Source organism: Mytilus galloprovincialis, chromosome 5 (assembly GCF_965363235.1).
Source record: "Mytilus galloprovincialis chromosome 5, xbMytGall1.hap1.1, whole genome shotgun sequence".
Lineage (NCBI taxonomy): Eukaryota > Metazoa > Mollusca > Bivalvia > Mytilida > Mytilidae > Mytilus > Mytilus galloprovincialis.
In genome coordinates this window covers 35,584,868-35,608,179 of record NC_134842.1, presented here as the reverse complement: position 1 = coordinate 35,608,179, position 23,312 = coordinate 35,584,868, and the positions used below count along the sequence as shown (strand labels likewise).

The 23,312-nt window shown below is 31.5% G+C and overlaps 3 protein-coding genes across 5 annotated transcripts in view; all 3 read right to left on the bottom strand.

The window, feature by feature from the left end:
- The window catches only part of LOC143075711 (uncharacterized), a 135,737-nt gene extending 115,824 nt beyond the window's left edge, over positions 1-19,913 (bottom strand). Inside the window, exon 1 of one of the 2 annotated variants that reach the window (XM_076251265.1) lies at positions 19,725-19,913. The gene's annotated coding sequence lies outside the window, so the exon portion shown is untranslated. The remainder of the gene's footprint in view (positions 1-19,724) is intronic. The other variant, XM_076251266.1, reaches the window with a different exon arrangement.
- Positions 1-23,312, bottom strand: part of LOC143075710 (sialate:O-sulfotransferase 1-like) — a 156,217-nt gene that overhangs the window by 80,415 nt on the left and 52,490 nt on the right. The gene's annotated exons all lie outside the window — the stretch shown is intronic.
- On the bottom strand, positions 1,867-17,344 carry LOC143076910 (WSCD family member GA21586-like; the record flags this gene model as incomplete). Its single annotated transcript, XM_076252801.1, has 6 exons — positions 1,867-2,002; positions 4,135-4,236; positions 4,716-4,817; positions 15,336-15,550; positions 16,236-16,475; positions 17,164-17,344. Coding segments are annotated over 3 exons (624 nt in total), but the record flags the coding sequence as incomplete, so codon positions are not given.

Genomic DNA, 23,312 nt, shown 5'->3' with positions numbered 1-23,312 from the left:
GAACCCGTCGACCTGGAACTTATTAAGTATTGGTAATATTAATTATTTGGAAAACAAAAGGTCCTTGAATGGAGTATTTTTTAATCAACAGCATTGTCCTATATTAGTTATAAATAAAGTTGAATTCTTTGATTCGCTGTTTTACGTCATGCCCGCTAACAAATTGATAACTGTACCTATACGCCTTATTTTAAGTCTAGACTTTTAGTATTCGTATTGTCATCTTAGAAAGTCTTACTAATTAAAATACTACAATAGGGAACGATTTGACAATGATTGAATTTAGTAGTGTCAACCCTGTGATTATGACCCGTGTATATATTTGGTAATAGCAAAATCCGAAATACACCGTTGTGTGGTGCGCTTGTCAGATGCGGAACGTCCAGATAAGGTAATAGGTAACAGGTGAATATACTATTGGTATCGGTATCGGATTCGACCCGGAACTTGTTAATTATTGGCAATATTAATTAGGTGGAAAACAAAAGGGCCAAGAGTGGTTTAATTTTTAAACAACACCATTGTCCTCTTTGATTTGTCGCTTTTACCCCATGACGGCTGACAAATTGGACCTCGTTATTTTAGTATTATAGATACTTCAAGAACATCATGTAATATTTTTGAAGTTAATTCGGAATACTTTTGATTTCTTCCGGTGAATTTTGTTTAAAGTACGAGACGTTCTGTAACATAATCCCGGTCAATGAACTTTCTGCGCAGACACCGGAAACACAGTAAAATAACAAAATTACTGAAATCTGAGGAAAACTTAAAATGGAAAGTCCCTAATCAAATGGAAAAATCAAAGCTCAAACAAATCAAACGAATATATACCAACTTTTATATTTCTAACTTGCATTGGTACATGCATTTTCTTATGTGGAAATGGTGAATTAAACCTAGTTTTATAGCAAGCTTAACCTGTCACAAATATTCTCTCAATCGACTATTGCTTTCGAACAGCGGAATACTACTGGTGCCTTTATTGTACAACAACCGCATAAAATTCCATTATATTGACAGCGATGTGTGAACAAAACAAACAGATTTAATAGGTAAAAATGTCAAAAATAGTGGTACAGCAGTCATCATTGTGTGATAATCTTAATTACTATAGAAAGGGGCAAAGATTTCAACAAAGAAAAACAAAATCGCATACGGAAAAAGCATATTAGTTTAACGGAAGACAAGAATACAAAAATATACCACAGCATAATACATAATAGAGAAACTACTTATTCTGATGTATTTGTTTTTTGTTTCATTTCTATTTTTTAGTGGATATCTACGGGTTAGACGTGAGGCATTTATCTATCAGCTGATGTAAGATGCCCAATTAAGGACTCTTCACCTTATTTCACCGAGAGTTCTATGAAGGGTATCAATAGTGGGTAGGAGTTGTCGGTCCTTCCGGATGACTTGAGGTCATCACAGTTTTTACTGTTTATCGTTTTGTTCCTTTTGGTTTTCGTCTTGATCATTATAGTCATAAATTGTTATTAGATGCCCCTGGTATCTACAATTTTGTTTCACTGTCTTAATGCACTGATTTATTTTTATCTAAGTAATATTAACAGACGGTAAGGTCATCAATGCAATTATATCTTTTTAGTACTCCACTAAACGTTGCATGTACGCGTTGGATTATACATACAAAGTATATTTTGACTTGTGAAAATACGATTACAGTTACTGTTTAACAAACGATATGAATACACAATTATTATGTAAAACTCAAAATTGAAAGAATGTTCCTTGCTAGCTGATCCTTTAAAATGATTCAAATAATGAAAATTGAACCCAGTCTGCGATAAAAGGAATTTTCAACACACAGTAAGGTGAATATAATTTCATAATACAAGCTCATACCTCAGTCTGTTTTTAATTAAACATCTCATAAGTGGTTACATATATTTTATTGTTAAATTATGTAATCCTCATTGCTGTCTTTGCTTTTAACATCCTGACTATTTCCGTAGTACTCCTTGCCCTCTAGGGTAGTCTGCAGTAAAACATTCATGAATTAATGATTATAAAACATGTACAAAATAGTTTATGTCATTGATATAGTTTGAAATAGATTTTTTATTTCCTATCGTTAATTATCCATATTCATATGGTGACGTTCCCTTGTCACCATCTTACGGTGTTTATATATCTCAACTTGTACGATTTGGTGATGTATGTAACAACGTATTAGATTTTAGCGACAGAAATTTATGTATTACTGAAAAATTATTACACCAGGGTTTTCGATATCACAAACTAGTCAAAACATTTACTAAATTTTATCATCGTTACATGGAAATAATTCGTAAATATAACTCAACATGTAGACATCATCTTATACGTTCAGGTATTTCACATCCAATCTTTAATGGTAATATTCTTTACAAAGCACAAAAATGTCAGTATTCACCTCAAAAGCTAACAAAACCTTTAAACAGACTTATTAAGAAGGGATATAGTTACGATACTGTTGTCAGGTCATTAAAGATTGCATATTTTGGCTTTAGTATTGATTAGCTTATAGGGTCTTTGCATAGGAATTAAACACATTTATTCTAAAACCAGTTGTTGGCATTACACGGGTTATGTTCTTCTCATATATTTCATGACGGAATAATACTAAACCCCGAACAGGAGGGATTGTGCCTGATATTCATATGATGAAGACATAATCTTTTAATCAGTTTAATTGAGGTCTGGAGCTGGCATGTCAGTTACTGCTAGTAGTCTGTTGTTATTTATGTATTATTGTCATTTTGTTTATTTTCTTTTGTTTCATATTCTGACATCGGACTCGTACTTCTCTTGAACTATTTTACTAGTTTTACTGTGCGTATTGTTGTGCGTTTGTTATTCTACATTAGCTAGAGGTATAGGGGAGGGTTGAGATCTCAAAAACATGTTTAACCCCACCGCAATTTTGCGCCTGTCCCAAGTCAGGGTCAGGATCCTCTGGCCTTTGTTAGTTTGGTATGATTTTTTTATTGTAGTTTCTTGTGTTAATTCGGAGTTTAGTATGACGTTATTATCACTGAACTAGTACATGTAGTATGCATATTTGTTTAAGGGCCAGCTGAAGGACGCTTCCGGGTGCGGGAGTTCCACGCTAGATTTAAAACCCATTGGTGGCCGTCGGCTGTTTTCTGATATATGGTCGGGTTGTTGTCGCTTTGATACATTTTCCTATTTCCATTCGCAATTTTACCATTTTGGTTGTAAAGATTAACTTTGCAACAAAGAACACAACGGATGCCACTTCGAGAGCAGGGTCTTCTGTTTCCAAAAAACAACAAACGACACAAAGAAAAACAACAGTGTACAAAACAAAACATTAAAAAATCTAAAGATTAAACAATACAGACACCATCTTAAAATCGGGGATGATTTCAGGTGTTCCAGAATTGTTTACAGTTCTGTGCCAAATGTGACGACTTCATGGTACTCTCAAATAAAGACGTCGATAAGCTATATCAACTGACTACTCATCACTTTATAGGGTATTTGCAAATGAGTTTTATATAACCATAAGACGTCAAAAAATTGTTAACTAAGCAATCGGTCATGTAAAATTAAAACCCTGCAACTTGACTTGAAAATGAAGTAAAATAAAGGGAAGACAATACCTTTACTGGAATACACAACAGGGACATTGAAAAAACTGCAGAATTAAAAACTACAATCACAACTAAAGCAAAAACAGGAACCCCTTGAAAACTAGGGATGATGTCAGATGCTGGTGTATGGTAAGTAGATTCTACTTCACATGTGGCACCTGTCGTGTTGCTCTTTAAAACAACCATAAGTGACTTAAACAGAACAGCAATTAAAAGCAATAAAGATTAATATGGAACAAAAAATAAATGATACCCCTGTCAAATATGACAACTCCATAGCACTGCTAACAAGTCAATTATATAATTATCTCTGTCTAACAGATGACTATTTTAAAATTGAAACATCTATATATATTTTTTCGTTACATTGTTAAACAAATAACGACTTAGGTGAATAATTTACCTTTAGATAGTTTCATTAGCAACGCAAAATTCACAAATAAAAGTACATATACAGTAAGCTGATGAAAATTTGGTATCCGTCAAATAAGATGAAGAAATAAATACTCACGATTGCAACTTTCACAACATCTTGAATGCATGTAATTCGGTTTCTTATAGCATTCTCCACTTTGAGCCCAGGAACGACAATTAAGGTTCTGGTCAATACAACCTACGATAGCAATGTAAAGACATGTTTATACGTAATTAAACCAACAATAATAATGGTACAAGTATCTTTTATAAGTAACAAAACCTACGATAGCAATGTAAAGACATCTTTTATAAGTATCTAACATTGCATATTAGGCGTTAAACAGTTGTCAGAATAATTAATCTAACTAAATGTATCGAGATAATTGTGATATTTTAGTTGTCGTGCAGCACATAAGAAATGATATACAGTGTGCTAGTAAGGGGTGAAGCAATCATCTAGTGTGTCCGCTTGTTGGTAGCCTTTACAATTTATCTATTAAACATTCAAAATTTGTATACTATTCGAAAAATGTCCACATCATTTTGCTATAATATGCTTACATTTTTCAAAACGTCGAACGGAAATTACAAATTTCTTGCAAGCAGGTAGTACGAGCACAAAATATCGTTTAACTATGACGTATTATCCTACCTACGATTGTAATCTATACTTACTATTACAACTTTTACAACAGCTGACACGCATATAACCAGGGTTACTATCGCATTCTGCAATACTGGTCCAGTAACTACATTTTCTGTCCTTGTCTCTACAGTCTACAAAAGCGATAATACAACGGACATCTTGATAAATACTGTTTACTACCAGTGATGCCTTGCAGTTTAGTACATACGATGGTCATAGACACTAAGTACACTATGGAATTGACCAATTAACTTCAAAAGAAGGGTTATGGTTTTTTTCTTAAAACAATATTCTGATCTCCAATTTTATGAGAAACACAAAAAGCAGATGACAAACTATTGTTCTGATTTCTGATTTTCCGAATATTGTATTATTTGTAAGTTAGCCAGTGACGTAATCCGGTATGTATGGGGTCAGTAAATTCCATATGGGGTGAGAGCGAAGCTAGCACACTATGTAATGAATTTATCTTACCGACTATCTTAACATGTAAAATTTAGAATAATGACCTATCAAAATGAGTCTTCAATACTGTTAGCATTAAGAAACTACTTCCATTGATCCTACAAAAACAAATGCCAACAATAACAACTTGTTATGTTTAAATGTGTTTTATGAACTTATTTTAATCTGAACATCAATTTCTTAGTCTGTTGAAACCTTTAAGATTTGTTCTCCGTACCGTTTTGTTTTTATAAAGGGACGTAACACCATTACTAACCGTGTATGAAATTAGAAAAGCCCCCCCCCCCCTTTTTACCTAATATGGAACATTAAGGGAAGTAACACCAATACTTACCGTGTATGAAATAAGTCCCGCCTCCCTACTAACATAATTTGAAATATACACGGTCTCCACGCGGACGCTTTTAACCAATCATATTCCTAGAATTGTTTAGGAGGTCAGATAAATAATAATGCTTATTTCGGAAAAAATATTTTGGTGATAACGTTGTAAAACTAAAGATTTTTTTACTCAGAAAAAAGACATACCCTTTTTTTGAAGTCAAATGATCGGTCTATAAATGTTTTTTTTAAATACATGGATATGGACAGTATTCTGCTGGACCCGTACATGTATGCATAAAAACCCTAAGTTACTTAATCCTATCGTAGTACTAATTGTCAATATAATAGAATTTGATGCGACTGTCATACAAGTGAGAAATTTATCTAGCTATAAAACCAGGTCAAATCTACCATTTTCTACACATGATAATGCCTGTACCAAGTCGGAATATTACAGTTGCTCTTCGTTCGTTTGATGTGTTTGAGCTTTTGATTTTGCAATTTGATAAGAACTTTCCACTTTGAATTTTCCTCGGAGTTCATTTTTTTTTTTGTGATTTTACTTTTTATCGTATGACATGAAGTAGAATTTGTCCGTTCGGAACAAATCATAACTTAAGTAGCTTTATGCATATGGGCAATTCTATTCGTATCCTTATATTGAAAAAAAAGGTAGCAACTCTTGAAAAATATCATTCAACTTAGGTCTAAGATTTTTTATGATAACTGCGATTGAATCATAATGTGACACGTGGCAAATCCTGATCAACACTATCAAAGACAAAAAATCATATCGGCTTTAAAATCTATTTTTCTTAATCCAAAGTATATGCGTTTATGTATAATAACAAGAAATTTTTCATAACATGTTATTGACAAATGAAAGATGAAATTCATTTTTTGATACACTTATATTGTAATTGAATTCATATATATCAAATTTATATATATCCAATTCATATATTCGGGAGCATAGCTTTCTAGAAACGGCAGATACAAAACAAAGGTTACGAAAAAAGAATCAATCCGGAAATAAACTGCCGTATTGTTCTTCTGCACTTAACCGTTAACCACTTATCCGTTTCAACATTGCAACCTAAACACCGAACAGTTAACCACTTTATCATTCCAATAATCAAACATAACAGCACTGTTAACAACTACAACGAATAGAACACTAACAAACAATTGCATCTTGTGTATTCCTGAAAAAATGAATTGAAACAATGGTATGCAATACATCAATAATCGCCTTGATTTAAGAACTACAAAATCATTCACATATAGATAAAGTACAACATCAAATCAAACAGATCTGGATGTCAACCGACGGACGTATAAGATGAGAAATCGCTTCCACACTGTCATCCAAAAAAAAATGTTATAGGGAGAGCGAATATAGAAAACAAGAGTACAAACCATTTGCTAATATCTTCAGGAGCCCCTAATACATTTTGTATATACAAAGTTAAAAAAAATATATGCTAAGCGCCATTTCTTATTTTTTGAAAATCTAATTGAACTCATACTTCCAACGCTACATACTTGAGACGGGCATGGTAACTTATTAATGTCTTATATATTAAAAATGCTATATAAAGATATACAATTGACTGGATGAATTTATTTTTTTGTACTTAAATGTACGTATTTACAAAACAAATTGTTCTTTTTTTTTTACTTTAAAAGGCACCAATTGTTTCCATTTAGTTATAGCCTTATTTCAACACAATGTTAAAGTTCACTCAATGGAATTCACATTTTAAAAGATGGAATTTACTAAAGATAAAAGATAAAAACATTCAAAGCAGGAAGTAAGAGAAATAAGTACAATCAACTTATTTATTTGGCTTGAAATGTTTAAATGTGATCTTAGAATCATTATAAAATTCTGGATCTAATATGAAGATGATTCACCTGTTTGAATTGTGTTTATATCATTGAAAATAAAAAAAATGACCACTGAACTATAAAAATACTAACTGGTCAATTTAAATGTGCATATTTTATTGTCAATTTTACAATAAGGTTGTAAAGGTAAACAGTAAAACCTATAGTCATGTTACAGCAAACAAATTTTATTTCAACGTTAAGTATGCAAAATTTTTAAACCTGATGTTTGTTGGGAACAATAGTCAGCTGCTCTAAACACATAGCATATGTAGCAAAGATATGTTTATGATCCTCAGTCTATTAATAATTTGAAAGAATTGGAATCACTATTGCATATTTTAAACCAGTTTTCACTCTTGATGAATATATAACAAATGAATGAACTCATGAAAATGTCAAGATATTTGAAAATGTCAAGCTATAATATGAACAGAATAGATTTCAAACGTGGTGGTAATACCAAAAATGAAAACAGAGTGTCACATTTTCATTTACATTCCAAAATAACTAAGATATCCTTAAATGAATTAGAAGTTAAAGACCTTTGAAAACCCAAGCATTTCACCACACAATATCCATTTCAAAAATGTTTACTTGATTCTTTTTATTGTCAATATAAGAATGTATTATACTGTTGTTTTTTCTCCTCTGTTGAGGCATATGATAGAAAGATTGCATATCGGATGTATTACATCTGATGTCCGACGTCCGTATTTTTTTTTTAACTTTATGAACCACTTAAAAGGATCAATATATTACCGATTATTTTTCAACATTATTGAAGCATATGATAGAAGATGAAATCATGACATTTTCCATATTAGATGTATAATCAGCCCTTGGGCTAATATTGAACCTTAGGATGATAATACAACTGATGTGAAAAATACCATGTAATAATTCTTATATGATTTGTATATTAGGGAAAACGTTGATATGATTGGTCGAGAGGACTTCCGGTTGTTGATCTTGACGTTGTTTATTTTTCGATAGACGACGTTGACCGAACTTCTTTTTGTAACCAATGTTAACAAGATAGCGGCGATAATAACACCGACGTTAACAAAATTTATTTTCGCTGCACGTTAATCGTTAAATTAAATAATAATAAAAAAACATTCGTTAACAATGATAGTAAGAGTTTTTGAAGTTTATTTTTTATTAGATAGCAAATTTACATATTTTTTATTAGATAGCAAATTTACATATTTTTGCGTTAACCAACAAATATATTCATGCGCCATGCCTATCACAAATATACCATTTACGTGTGAAAGAGGTTACGAGTGTGGAAAAAATATATTGCTTATCTCCAATTTTAAAGAATTATAAGGATAAACGCCTTTTTAAAGGAATTTACTGGTGTATAAACTGAACCAAGCCACTCACAAACATATCATTTTTTGTGAAATAAGTTACCTTTAATAAGATATAGAGGTTAACTGATGTTCTAATCTAGCTCATAAATAAAAGAATGATAAATCGAGGTAACAAACAGTAATAAAAAAGCCGGCATTCAAAGATGTTTTTCCGAAGAAAAAAATAGCGAGAGAGGAAAACATAGTATTCATTTTTTTCTGACTGAATTTTTTGTTTTTTTGACAAATTTTGCAATGAAATTCGTACACAAAATTTGATTAGTTATCTTTTTTAAAATGAATAAAGAATTAAATAAGAAAAGTCTGAAAATAGCCGTCTTCAATCGTCTTTGAAGAGTTTCATACATTTCCCAGTTGAGTATGACAGCTGGGTAAACAATTTGGAAGTATAAAGATCAATATCATTGCATAGTGCTAGACAAAAACTACTGTTTCTGGAATACATTTTATCAGTCATCATTTCTTTTCATTGAATTTTGAAAAGATAAAAATTAAAGGTTAAAACGTAAAAGAGTACAAATGCAATACATTAAACAGATTTTGAAGAAAATTTCTCAATTTCAAACTGTCTTGGAGTCTATGTTAAAAAAAACATATGTACGAGAATATAGAACTTACATTGTTTGGTCTGACTAAATTCAGTTACCAAACTACATTTTCAGATGTTTATATATACCATTTGGTTAAGTTATTATATGCAATATTAACCATCATAAGATACTTCATGATAAAATAATATTAATTGCATGCTATATAAACATGTAATAAGTACATAATACCTAATATCATGACTGTCATTTTCGTTTCGTCACATAAATGACAATAATTGTAATTGTTTGTCTCCTTACATGTTACTTAGTGAAATTTAGAAATTAAGAAAATTAGAATTGTAATTTATGACAGGTTGTTGACAAATAATTTAATATTTGGGTCTAGTTGATTCTCATTTGCACGATTTTAATATTTCAGCAACATGTTTTGAGACTTTATATTACTTTAGATATTATCCCCACAAGCAACACCACATGAATAACGAATAATACTTAAATATTCCCAAAATCCTCAAAAGCTTTGCAAAAAACTGCTATCATGATTTATTTTCCGTGAGTGGGAAATCCTAAGTGTTTCAAAATATTCAGTTTTATTAACAGTTGATTTATAATTATGACTATATCAATAATAATTCATGTCTATACAAAAGTACAGACAACACTATGTTGAATATTTGTATCATCTAAAAGAAAAATATCAAATATATGAAAGTCATATAATATTCCATTATATTGACAACAATGTGTGAGCAACACAAACAGACATAATAAATAACAATGTAAAAAATTAGGATACAGCAGTCATCATTGTGTTATAATCTTAATCATTACAAAACAAAGAAAAATTTAATGGCATATTGTCAGGAACCTCATGTTCAGTTGTTGTCATTTGTTGATGTAGTTCATAATAATGTTTACCAGTTAACTGATAATACAGGTTTAATAAAAGTTTAAATTCCGTATTTGTTCTCGAGCCCCTCTACTTTCGTATTCTTAACCTTGTACGTGTTTGTGACTTTTCCACTGTGTGACGTCACTATCATACGATCATAGAATATTCTAACGTTCGATAAGGAACCTTGCATGACCTTAACTTCATTTTCAGGGTTCAGTGATCAATGTTAAGTTTTCATGGTTAAGCTTGTCTTCGATGTGTAAAAGGTCCATTAAATATTTGAAGCGTATATGGTATACTAGTATCAAATGGTGTACATATTATAACCCCAGTTTGTTTTTTGTTTCCTTGAAATCTTTTTCTTGGATCATGTTAAATTGTTGTGATAGTTATAGTCAAGCTTAGAATATAAAACTATTCACATAATATCAGTGGTAAGTAAAGCAGGTGAGACATTTGTTGACATTTTTTCTCATAGTAGAACTTCACATGGTCGTATTTAGGTCATGAAATCATCTATAGTTTATCGGACGACTAGAAATTTCTAGCGAATATTTAGGGGCTCAAAACTTGGCATACAGTCGAAAGGTTATGTTTTTCATATGTATTGACAGTGAGGGATAAAATGTGACGTTGCCCCGTAGCTTTTGGCATTTGGTAGATAATCAGGAAGCTAGCAATGCAAATCAAAAGAGTTGATCGTATTATCATTAAAGACGAAACAAATAATGGCCGTGTTATTTGCCATTCTAATATAACAGCTCAAGAAAGAGAGTTGTTTTACTAGCTCAGAAACGATGGAGGGCACTTGCCAGTCAAAGCTAATGATGCTTTCTTAAACAATGGAATTCATGGAACAATTACTGCATATGCTAAAATCTTTCTCTAGTTGTTTTTCAAAATGTAGATCTTTTTCTATTCACTTCATTAAAATTTACAAATGTAATGTGTATTTCAATGCATTACTTTGCAAAAGTAATTATAATTTAATGCATTACTTTGATAAATGAATGTTAATACTATTGTAATATAATAATGCATGGTTTGGTCAAAGTAATTGTAACATAATACATTAAATTGCAATGTAATTCGCCCCATGCCTGGTGTAAACATATACCCAGAAGCTAAGTATGTACCAAAACTTTACATCACAGTACAGGTTAAAATATATAAAGACTTATAAAGGATAACATTAACACGCTAGTAAGGTGATAAAACAACGTCATTACAAGAGTATTTACTTCATGGCCATCATTTATGAATTAAGTTTTTACGGAATATTTGTCGACAAGGTCTTGATATCGCCCGAGGAAAAAGGGATGAAACGTTCTTTGACATAACCTTGGTTCATTAACTTTCTGCAAAGACACTGGGGACATTTTATAATGTCTGAGTAGCAGCTGCATGCTCTTGAACACCGAAAATTATACATAAAATACTTGTTTGGCTTTATACCTTTTTTGAACTGCGCATCACTGATGAGTCTTTTGTAGACGTAACGCGCCGTATTAAATTATAATCCTAGTACGTTTTTCTCTAATTATATATATATAATTAGACAGTATCAATGAAAAATGACAAATTCATAATATTTTAAAACAGACAACGATAATCCCACAATTGTTAAATTTTAACACAAATGAAACATATTAAAAATTTTAAAGCCCTCTCTAGCTGATTTTACGTTTTTTTTTTCTAATGATATGATGTAATTCTAATGTACCAGATAAAAAGAATCCTTTTCAAACGTGTTTTATCACGCCACGTTTTAATGTGAATATCTCAATGAACGATTTTGTTTTTATATGGTTGCTTTAGCTACAGTCTCTCATATTTTAGTGACGTAGTCAGTAATTATTTTGGTGTGTGACCTATATATATAGATCATCGTCCTTTGGTGTCCGTCCGTCCGTCCGTCCCAATATACACACCGATATAGATTGTAACGCTTAAGGTTGTGCTTATACACAGAATTCTATAAAATACTAACTAATATGAGGATACTATTAGGTTGCAATTTGTTATGAAAAACACACTTGAAACAGTTTAGAACGATAAAGAAATGTCAGTTATAACTCAACTGTTTCAAATTTGTTAATTTTGAATTTTTACGCAATTACTTTTTTTTTGAATTTTTAACTTTTGTTATTTTAGAATAATTTTTTTTAGCAAATATTTTTTAAGTTTTAAATTACTTTTATTGGTACGATTTAATATCTCCTTAATTTTATCATTATTATGTATTTTTTTATTTAGGTAAGTACCAATATATAATTTAGTTCTTTAGAGAAAAGCGCATATACTCAACTTTCAGAACCGTCAGTCTTTAGCAGTCAAATTGTGTGCATTTTTTAGCTATGATAAAAAAAAAACTGATACATGCATGGTTTGTTTAAAACTCTGTGCTTACTTCTGAATGCGACAGATATCCTGTTGAAAGACAGTATTGATTTTAGTTGTTTTATCATAATTCAGACTATTGTTTTCACATTTAAATTGTTTAAAAAAATTGTTAATTCAAAGTCTAACCTGTAGGGTTTTGCCTATTTTGTTTTATATGTCTAATGGATAATTGTTCAATTGGCAGCAACTACACATCCCATTCTTTTTTTCATCTGTTTTTATATATACATCTAAAAGCTACAGTAATCTTTCAATTTATTTGTTCAGCTTATGAGACGTTTGGGTCATAAATCACTTCAGTCATTTGCGTTTTTTACCATTAAACTGCTCGACCATGGCTGTTTTAACGCAACGTCAGATTGTGGTTGTTTTCATTTTTCTCAAAAATTATATTCAAAGCACTTTTATTACTGATGAGTTTCCCTCGGTTTTAGTTTCAAACCCGGCATTGTTTTCTCACAATGTATTTGAGACTTTTGAACAGCGGTATACTACTTTTGCCTTTATTTAATGGTGACTACATATTACTTTTATACATTGTACATACATATACATACAAAGACTTGATATGAAAGCCAATTAGAAAACTATCAATCCAAGTCATTATTTTTAAAAGTAAACCATTATAGGTCAAAGTACGGTCTTCAACACGGAGCCTTGGCTCACACCGATCAGCTATAAAGGGCTCCAAAAATGAGTGCTGTAAAACAATTCAAACAGGAAAACCAACGATCTAATCAATAATCAAAACCTAGTTATCGAACTCTGTTTAATCATCTAAAATATTTTAGCTGCATATATTATTTAAGGGAGTTCGCTTCTCAGTTTCAAAATAATTAACTTTTCAAAAAACTAGTTTATATAGGGAATTAATAAAGGAATCAAAAGAACAAAATTTTTTTATGGGTTTATGTGCTTGATTTCAGGATATTAGCCATTGAAAATATTCTCTCTTGACTTTTCGTAGCTTTATCATTGACAAGTTTAAGTTCTCAAAAAAAACTATTAAAAAATAATTAAAATTTTATAAGACTTTTACGGATGGCTTATCATTATACATGTAAAAGATTTATAAAAAGAAAAATGGGGGTCAATGGGCAAATTTGTTTAAGGCATTCAAATGGATAAAACCAGAGGAGTCCGAAAATCTGACAAAAATACCAAAACATGACAAGCGAACTTCCTTAAGTTTTACCTTAAATGTTTGTTTATAATAATAAGTAATTCATGAATGAATGAATCTTTTATTCTCATAAACTAAATACAAAGTTACAGAGAAATTATTCACACGAATTTCATATGAGATTCATGTGAAATTCACGTGAGCAAATTTTGCCTGTGTAGTGATAGATTTAATTTCTAATTTCTAAACGTATGAACCATTTTGTCATTATGTTTGTTAAAACTGAGATAGGTTCTTATTTGACTTCTAATTGAAAATTAATGGGGTTTTCATAATACAAACTTGTCTTTTGTGAGAAATAGGGAGATTTGAATTCCTTCAACATTTTCAAGGTGAAATTCCCGTGAGATTCACATGAATTTTAATTCACGTGAAATTGATGCGAGTGAAATTTGTCGGTATATGTAAAATCAAATCGACAATATTTATGCAAAATATATAGAAAACAAACCTAGCCTTTCTAACTAATTTGAAATTCAGTTATTTCCATCGATCCCTACCCTTTAAAACGTCATAAAATTCTCCCATTTGAACTTTTTTTGAAATAATTGCTCACATCTTCCAGAGTACATTTTTAAGGGGTCGTCTTGTTCAATCTTTATTTTCTTGGTAGTGTGTTGTGAACTCTTTAATTGGCCATTGTTATATTATAGTTCGTTTCTGTGTGTGTTACATTTTAGTGTTGTGTTTCTGTTGTGTCGTATTTCTCCTCTTATATTTGTGTTTCCCTCAGTGTTAGTTTGTAACCCGGATTTCTTTTTTTCTCAATCGATTTATGAATTTCGAACAGCGGTATACTACTGTTGCCTTTATTTCGTTCATAATTTATTTGTTTGTTATTGATTTGTCAAGACATTTTCTGTCTTTTTTCAATTTGTGTAAATAATGCTCAATTGCTAACTCGCCCAACGTTTTACCAAGCTCCGAAATAACAATGTATTATAGCAAGGATGACGTTACAATAATTTCGGGTTTGTCTTTTACAAACTTTTAATATGAGTGATAAAAGATGCAATTTCGGAGTTTAATGTCTTCAATGCTCTTCAACTGCGTACTTTATTTGGCCGTTTTATTAAAAAGTTTTACGCAAGAGTCACTGATGTACCTTTTGTAGACGAAACGCGCGTCTGGCGTCTGGTGTCTATATGATGAGTTTGTAGTAACAGGAAACGAGGATAAAAAAAAACAATGTCGGTCAAGTAAAAAACAATGCAGCAAAATGCCTTGAGTGTGAAGTTTAAGTAAATATATCTTATTAGCTTGCTTGCTAGCTGAACCATGAGATCATTATCAGGGGAGGTAGACTATACTTCTTGAAGAGTAACCGACAGTTAATCAATATATCTGACTGTACTAATGGACTATACTTCTCCGAAGTAAGATAGTATAGTTAGCCTTATGATTATTTCAAGTTCAGCCAACAACCAAGCTAGCCAAAGAAACTACCTTTAGATACACACTCAATGCATTTTGCTGTAATTCCTGACACACGATCAATTTCCACGGTATTTCTGTCAAAACAAAGTTTGTACAAATACATTTTATTACATACATACGTGCAAAAACAGTCAAAGGTTTGCCAAAAAAACACACAACAATTCTTTACTAGACACGGATATGTTTAAGAATTTCAATAAGGCAACAATCTCCGCTGACGTATTTTGTATCAGCTCGTCATACTTCACAATATGTAGTTGTCCTTTGAATGTCAGCCATCTTTTATTGAAATTAAACCAGTTGTCCATTTCCTCGAACAAAAATGGCTTCCATTCTGTAAAGATTCAAATTAAAATGAGTTCACACATTATTCATTATAACAGAAACACGGAGATCAAAATAACATCTAAGTTATATTTTATTGATAAAATTTAAAAACTATAAAGTCCATAACATTGTGAATATAAAAAGTGATTTTGCAATATTCTTACTGTTATGTTAAATGGTTAAGTGATAAACAAAATATGTTTATCGTGAAAGCAGGTGGAGCCAATTTCTACTATTTTGGTACACTCTGTGACACAATGCACACACACTCAAGTCTATAACTTGTGAAATCCTGCTTTCATAATTGAAATTTGCTATAGACTTCAAAATTGTGAAATTGGCTATCTTGAGGCATTTCTAATTTGTTAGTTACCCTTAAAGTTCACGCTATACACACTCTGGGACATTTTACTAACACGAATTTTACGTGAATTTGAATTCATGTGAACCTCACGTGAAATTCGCTCAAATGAGCTTATACGCGAATCTCATGGGAAATTCAGGTGGATTTCTCGTAAAAGAAGCGCATAACAAATTTTACAATTTCTCAAAATATATTTTAATGTCTTGTCAATACAAAAGTAGATGTATGTGCTTTTTGTTTATGGTTGACAAACAAAGGTCACGTTTACATATCAAAGTATCCCGCATTCCATGACATATAATTTGTCTTTATTTTGCTAGAAAAATACCTTTCTTAAAATGCAATTTCTGCGCATGCCCAAGATGACCTGCATATCTTCTGTTGAATTCTGCTAAAAGTGCCTCTTCCGGTGCTCTGATTAATAGAACAGCTCTGTCATATTTCATCAATGTTGTGTTTCCACATTCATGAGTTTTGACAACCAGAACAGAAGAGTTTGTTATACCTTCCCCTAAATATCCATGATATTTCAAGGAAAAGTCCACATATTCACTTCCTGTCGTTATGCCTACAATAACAGAAAGGACGTATACAAAAAGAAATTAAACAAATTTACAAAACAAGTCTGGTCCCAAGTCAACATTTCGCGAAATTAGTACAATGTATTGTACATTATTGTTTAGGAGCCAGCTGAATCCCGCCTCCAAGTGCAAGATTTTCTCGCTGAGTTGAAGACCTATTGGTGGCCTGGGTCTGTTGGTTGCTCTTTAGTTTGGCTGTTGTCTCTTTGATACATTCCCCGTTTTCATTCTCAATTCTATCGTAACAGTTATAGAACAAATATTGCCAACACATTTTTGAACGTTCAAAACTCACCTTTACATGCAACAGTGGTGTAACAGCGCAACATTGGAACAAATTTTAGACTACTTATAGAGTATATGATTGTTGTACTCCAAACTCCTGCAATATGCATACCTTGTGCCCTTTGTGTAGCCATTATGTCAAATTTGAGAACACTTTACCATTTCAAGACGTTATCTAGGTGGGGTAGATTAAAGGGCTTGTGTAAGACCGCTCAAAATGTTGCAAAAATTAGATTTCGATTTTTTTTTAACTTAACAAAAAGATCAAACTTATACCAAAACCTTGTGAGTGTCACTTAAGTTATGCTTAAAACGATGGTTTTTTTTTAATTACAGTTTAATGAACACAAATCCTCGGCAGGTACACCGGAAGGTCTATAACCATCTTACCTGTCGTCTGCTGAAGTAAATGACGTAACCAAGAATTTCCAGATCCTGGATAACTAGCCAAGGCCGTTGATGGCCGCGGTATCTTAGAAAATAGCACTGGTTTACAGGTCCAGTTCTTAAATGTTTGTAAGTGTCCTAGGTATAAAAGTCCATATTTGTGTACGAAGTAATTCGGCTTTGATTAAGACGAGTGATACAATGTAAAAAGGTTGCACGCCAAAATATAGATCACGGCAATCGCAACTGTAATAACAAGTGTTTTTGAACAGCGTTGACGTCTGAACATGTGGTAACATTTCCGAAACTTCAAAATGTCAGATTAGTGCTTGACCTCATCCACTGAAAATGTAAAGCAAAAGTTGTTTTATTCTGTATCCAACATTAACAGGTCTCACAGGTTTAATGGTGAAACAAATATTCATCGTTTTTACGTATACTAGTTTAGAACAACAAATAGATTGTTCTATATCATGTTGCAATTTTTAATCTCACATTACGCGTTCATTTATTGGACAAATATAAAGTTAACAATACATTTTGTTTTTCATTTTATTGATTGGCATGCTATTATGATCCAAAAATCTTTTCACTTTTACATCATGATGGAAATTATTTATCAGTTTAGAAAATCATATACTAATATTACATAATTCGTGCTAAAACTCAGAACATAACACCAATTTATAACACCGTGCACGCGTTTAAAGTGCAATAGCTGAATTGATTCTTTTGTTTGGAATCCCAATAGGGATATTATCTGATATTAAACGCAAGTAACTTACACTTTTGGGAGACGCATTCATTTCAAAACACATATCTACTGTAAGTAATTGTGAAGATTAAGTGAAATTAGAATGCTTTTATTCTCACCTGTAAATATTAATAAACAAGAATGTGTCCCCAGTACACGGATGCCCCACTCGCTCTATCATTTTCTATGTTCAGTGGACCGTGAAATTGGGATAAGAACACTAATGTGGCATTAAAATTAGAAAGGTTATATCATAGGGAACATATGTACTAAGTCTCAAGTTGATTGGACTTCAACTTCATAAAAATATACCTTGACCAAAAACTTTTTTTTAGTCTAGCCAAGACCTAGATCTTACATCCTATTTTCGGACCATACGTTAAACAGTAGTTAGAGTGCGGTGTCATTTGTATATGTATAGAAGTACGCCTTTCAAAAAAACAATTCATGTATAATATATAAAACTTGAGTATATACAGGAGCAAATGAGGATCACGGTGTATGATATCCAAATAGCTATATCATATGTACTTTGATATAATTATACGTGAACTATAATAGATATAGGAAGATGTGGTGTGAGTGCCAATGAGACAACTCTCCATCCAAATAACAATTTAAAAAAGTAAACCATTATAAGCATGTTTTTTTCTGTTGTGGTTTGTTAAAGCCTCGTTAAAGCAGGTGTGAACGTGCCTGATATCAATATCATGACAGATGGCTGACACAGAACGTGTTACACATTAAATCTACTTGTATTTACTTTTAAATACAATAATTAATATATAAACATGTGTATAAATTACATTGCTGATACAGGGATTAAGATAAATTAAATAAAACGACTGACTAACTGATAGACTGATACACTTGTATCAATATTTTAAGACTGATAAAAGATTTAGGATATAGTCAACGTGATCAGCGATTTAGGAGTCTTAAGAAGCTTCGGTTACGGGATTTTTTCGCTGTGTTTAAAACTCATTGTTTGCCTTGTGCTGGTTTTTTTTTGCTCTTTGTTGGGGCTGGTATCTCTTTGATACATTCCCTATTTCCCTTTCTATTTTTATTATAAGTCATGCAAGCTAGGCTAATGTATTCCTAATGGTTTGGATTTTTGGCTTATTGACATACCTTAACCCACAGATGAATTTTTTATCATATTTAAATAATATGGTTTTATTGAGATATATCATGGTTTGGGTACAAAACTAACATTTGATGTAAGTGTTAACAGTGAAGCTAATAATTATGAGGGTCTGGATTGGATTTACACAATTAAAGAGAATGGTGCAAAAATGGGACAACAAATGAACAAAGAAGAATAGGCAAAACAATAAAAAATAGAGAAATATGGGTGCTAATATATAAGGAAAAGAGAATAATAGACAAAATTGAGAAAATATAAAGAAAAATGACATGAAAATTAACGAATACAGGATTGAAGAACCTGCCATCTAGACCCTCATGTATGATGGGTCGATTTACTAATTTCACAATATTATTACGTACACACAAACTGTTTACTACTTATTTAGATAAATGTAATATACTATAACGTTATTTCATTTTTTAGATACATGTACTTGGATAGATCGACCAGATAACAGATTGTGAATGTAAAGCATAAGACGCTTATCCTGGAGTCGTTCCCGGTCTTGCAATTTTTGGTACTCATGTGATTCCTTTTTTTCTTCATTTTTTGTGTGTAACTTTAATTTATTTATCTTCATCTATTCATTAGATGTCAACATAGATAAAGTATTCATGTAGTTATTTAGAAAGCAAAACTAAGATTACAAATACTTACAATTGCGACTGCGTAGTGTGTTTTTTTACAAATCCTATATTGTATATTTTGGAAAATAAATTACGCAAGTTCACCACTGAAATGTATATTCGTTCTGTAATCTACCAGTTTATATAAGGTTTATCTCTTAACAAAGATAATTATCAAAACAAATAAGTATATGCCAATAGGCGTAGTAGTTTGATCTTGTCCATATTTATAGCTTCCCGACAAAGATTTTTTATCTTCTGCATTTATATATGTCCTTATAGGTAATTAGTAACATGTAAATGATATATTAGTGTTATTTTATCTGTATAAGATGTATTGATGGTGTTTTTAACTAGCGACAGTCGAAGCAAGGGGATAGGTCGAGTACTACGGCATCGATTTGCGACTGATGAGTAACAACAGGCTGAAAGAAGATCCACTGTTTAATGGTATATATCTGATTGTTTCTGTTTCAACTTTTCTAGACTTGGAACGATTTAGAGCTTGACATACTGTATATGCTTCCATTTTCTACATTTTAATCAGACAAAGATGACGTCACAAACATAGATACAAAATACTGACCAAAGGGGAACAACTCTCTCTTACAAATAGAAACATAATCTGACCATACATATTCAACAGCTTCCAATTGCTTTTGAGCATTTCCATATGCTCAAGTCAATGCGTGTTTCGGATAAGCGAGATTTCTGAAAAAAGAATGTTGGAAGGCAACACTTTTTTAAAATGAACTCAATACAATAATGTATTTAGACCTGTTTCTTTTTTTTTTTTTTTTTATAAAACATTATTCATTAAAATTGCAGTAGTTATTTTATTATCTTGGACATTGTTTAAACATAAGGAGAGAAACTAATGTTAACCGAATTTCGATAGAATACATAATACATGTTATCAAGGAATAATAACTGTTTATCCAAATTCGGATAAGAAGAATACATGACCTACCGCACAGGGTTACGTATGCTATGTGACGATCCTTATCCAAATTCGGATAAGTACTAGTACATCTATATTCAATATAAAGTCGTCTTGGTCGTTATCCGAATTCGGATAAGAAGAAAAACAAATAGTACATAGGAGAAATTTTATGATTTTCTTTTCCGAATTATAGGTACCAAAAAAAAAAAATGTGTATATCAAGCAGCCTTATTATAAAAGACTAGATTATACATTAATTTTCTTATTCTTATTAGTTAATAATGTGATTGATGATTTATTGTTGTTTGTTTTACGTCCAGTGGGAAATATTTCATGTGCATGCAAGTTTGAAAGCAAACGTTTGACGGCACATTGGGTTCTCCAAGTATTTCTTTTGTAATTGGTACAGGTTAGTATGTTAGACTGCAGTAGAAAAAATACCCTCCATTATGCCATCAAAAGGAACAATGAAAAACTCTCCACTGATTGTTGTATTTTGTTAAAAAAAGTTTTGACAATGCTATATTCTCATTGTACATCAGAATGTATCGAAACACCAAATCGATGCGACTAGTTCGAAATGGTTAGCCACGGATGATAGAAGTGAAGGAATTTGTATTGTTCTTTCTCAGATCGTTAGTCGTTCTATTTTTTCAAGGTTTTACATGTCATCATATGTAATGCTTTAAATTCATAGAAAAATTATAACAAAAAGAGAAAGAAGACATTCCGAAATACTGTATTTTCATACAAAAGAAAATAATATATGAATATGCAAGTTTTTTGTTGTATTTACTGATTCAATGTAATCAGTTGGAAGAATGTATCTTGAAGTTGAATATTTAGATACGATTGCTCGTCTCGTTTCACTTGATCATTTGGAGGACCTCTTTAACCATGACTCTGAATCGTTTGCCAGTTAGTGAGTGAACAAATTATATATTTTTGAAAGTTTTAATATGTTACCAAATAGATAATTAAAAGTCGTAACGTATAGAAAGAGATGCAGATCCAGGATTTGAAAAAAAAAGGATGGGGGGGGGGTCTCCTACCTAGAATAGGTTTGGAGTTAAATAAGTAAAAAGTGTAGATGGGACAACATCCCTAATGCGCCTCCGATTGAGGAACACAAAAGTTCTTTGCAAACAAAAAAAATCTCTGTGTAGTGATATTGGACATGTTTCAATTTTTAACAAGTGACTGAGCTTAACCATTTGTGTTGATCTGGAAAGTAAAGGACCATAGAATAAATATGTAAAAACTATGGAGTTATTATATGTATTCAAAGTATTAAATTTTCAATGAAATTATTGTGCGAAAAAGGGACTTTTTACCATGAAAAGCCGCATCACGAAAGGATTTTCGGGGTATGCTAATTTACGGAAAAATGAATCACACTTCGTACCCCGAAAATTTAACCACATATGTGAAAATGTCTCAGCTTCGAAACAAGCCATCATACATATACAAGTTTACGATATGGGCTGAGCTAGAGAAGAAAACGTTACCATTACGGCCTATGGAGAAACAATTGCGCATATTGCCCCAGATGATGCAACAGTATGTGAAGCATCTCAAGTAGGTGGAGGTGATTCCCCCTCATTTAAATCCGCCTCTGAGTGAAAAGAGTTCTTAAAGAAGATATGAGCACACTTTTTTCATTGAGTTTGAATTTGCTTGTCTTTCTGTGTGTTTTCAAACAATCATGACGATTCGACCAAATCTAGTATAGTAGTTCAGACAATCAGTACACACTTTATTTCTATGATTATATGTAAAAACTGTCAAAATTTCTGTATGAAATGAAAATATTTAAGACCAAATCAAAACATGAAAAATTGATTTATAATAGATAATTCTGTAACCTGACTGTTTTAGCTTTAATATGATAAATAGTATCGTCAAATAATTGATGCAGCTCGTTGTTAAAACATTTAGCATCTGATTACTTTATGTTGTTGTATGTTGCTACTTAAATCTTGTTTACATATTATATAATATACACTTTACTTGTATATAAAAATTATACATATAAACACAAATACTTTACCTTTTGTAAACGAAAAAAAAAAGATATATGTTTAAGTGCCAGTCTGCCTAAGAATCAGGCAGTGGTGAAAACATGACCAAAAAACCCCACCCAATTTGACATTGATTTTAGTTCATAATATGTAGTTATGCACAAAAATAACATTCATTTCTGTTTTCTGCTCTGGTAATAGAAGATACAATTTGGTTGAAATGCATTAGAAATTAACGAATAAGGGGAGATAACTCTGTAATTTGCTATCATTCTAACCAATTTTCTAACCAAGTTATTTGATTTTACCAGACACACACAAACGAAAGACTAATACTTTTGAACTCAGGATGATGGTTAGTATTAAATAGCATGATTAACTCGGTGGTTTTTTTCTTATCATGTTTTAATTTTTATCTAAATTGCCTGATTCTTACAAAGACTGGCACTTAACTTCCAAGTTAGACAAGAACAAGACTCGATCACAAACTTTTTCCTGATTCAAATACGCATGTACAGATAAAGTACTATGACGTAGCTTTCCTTGTATTTCGGTGACCTAAGGTTGAATGACTTCTTGAATTTTGTTATCGTAACAGCCTCATCTGTTTAGTATTCATGCCAATCATTACGCTCTCGATTACGCTGTACTTTTA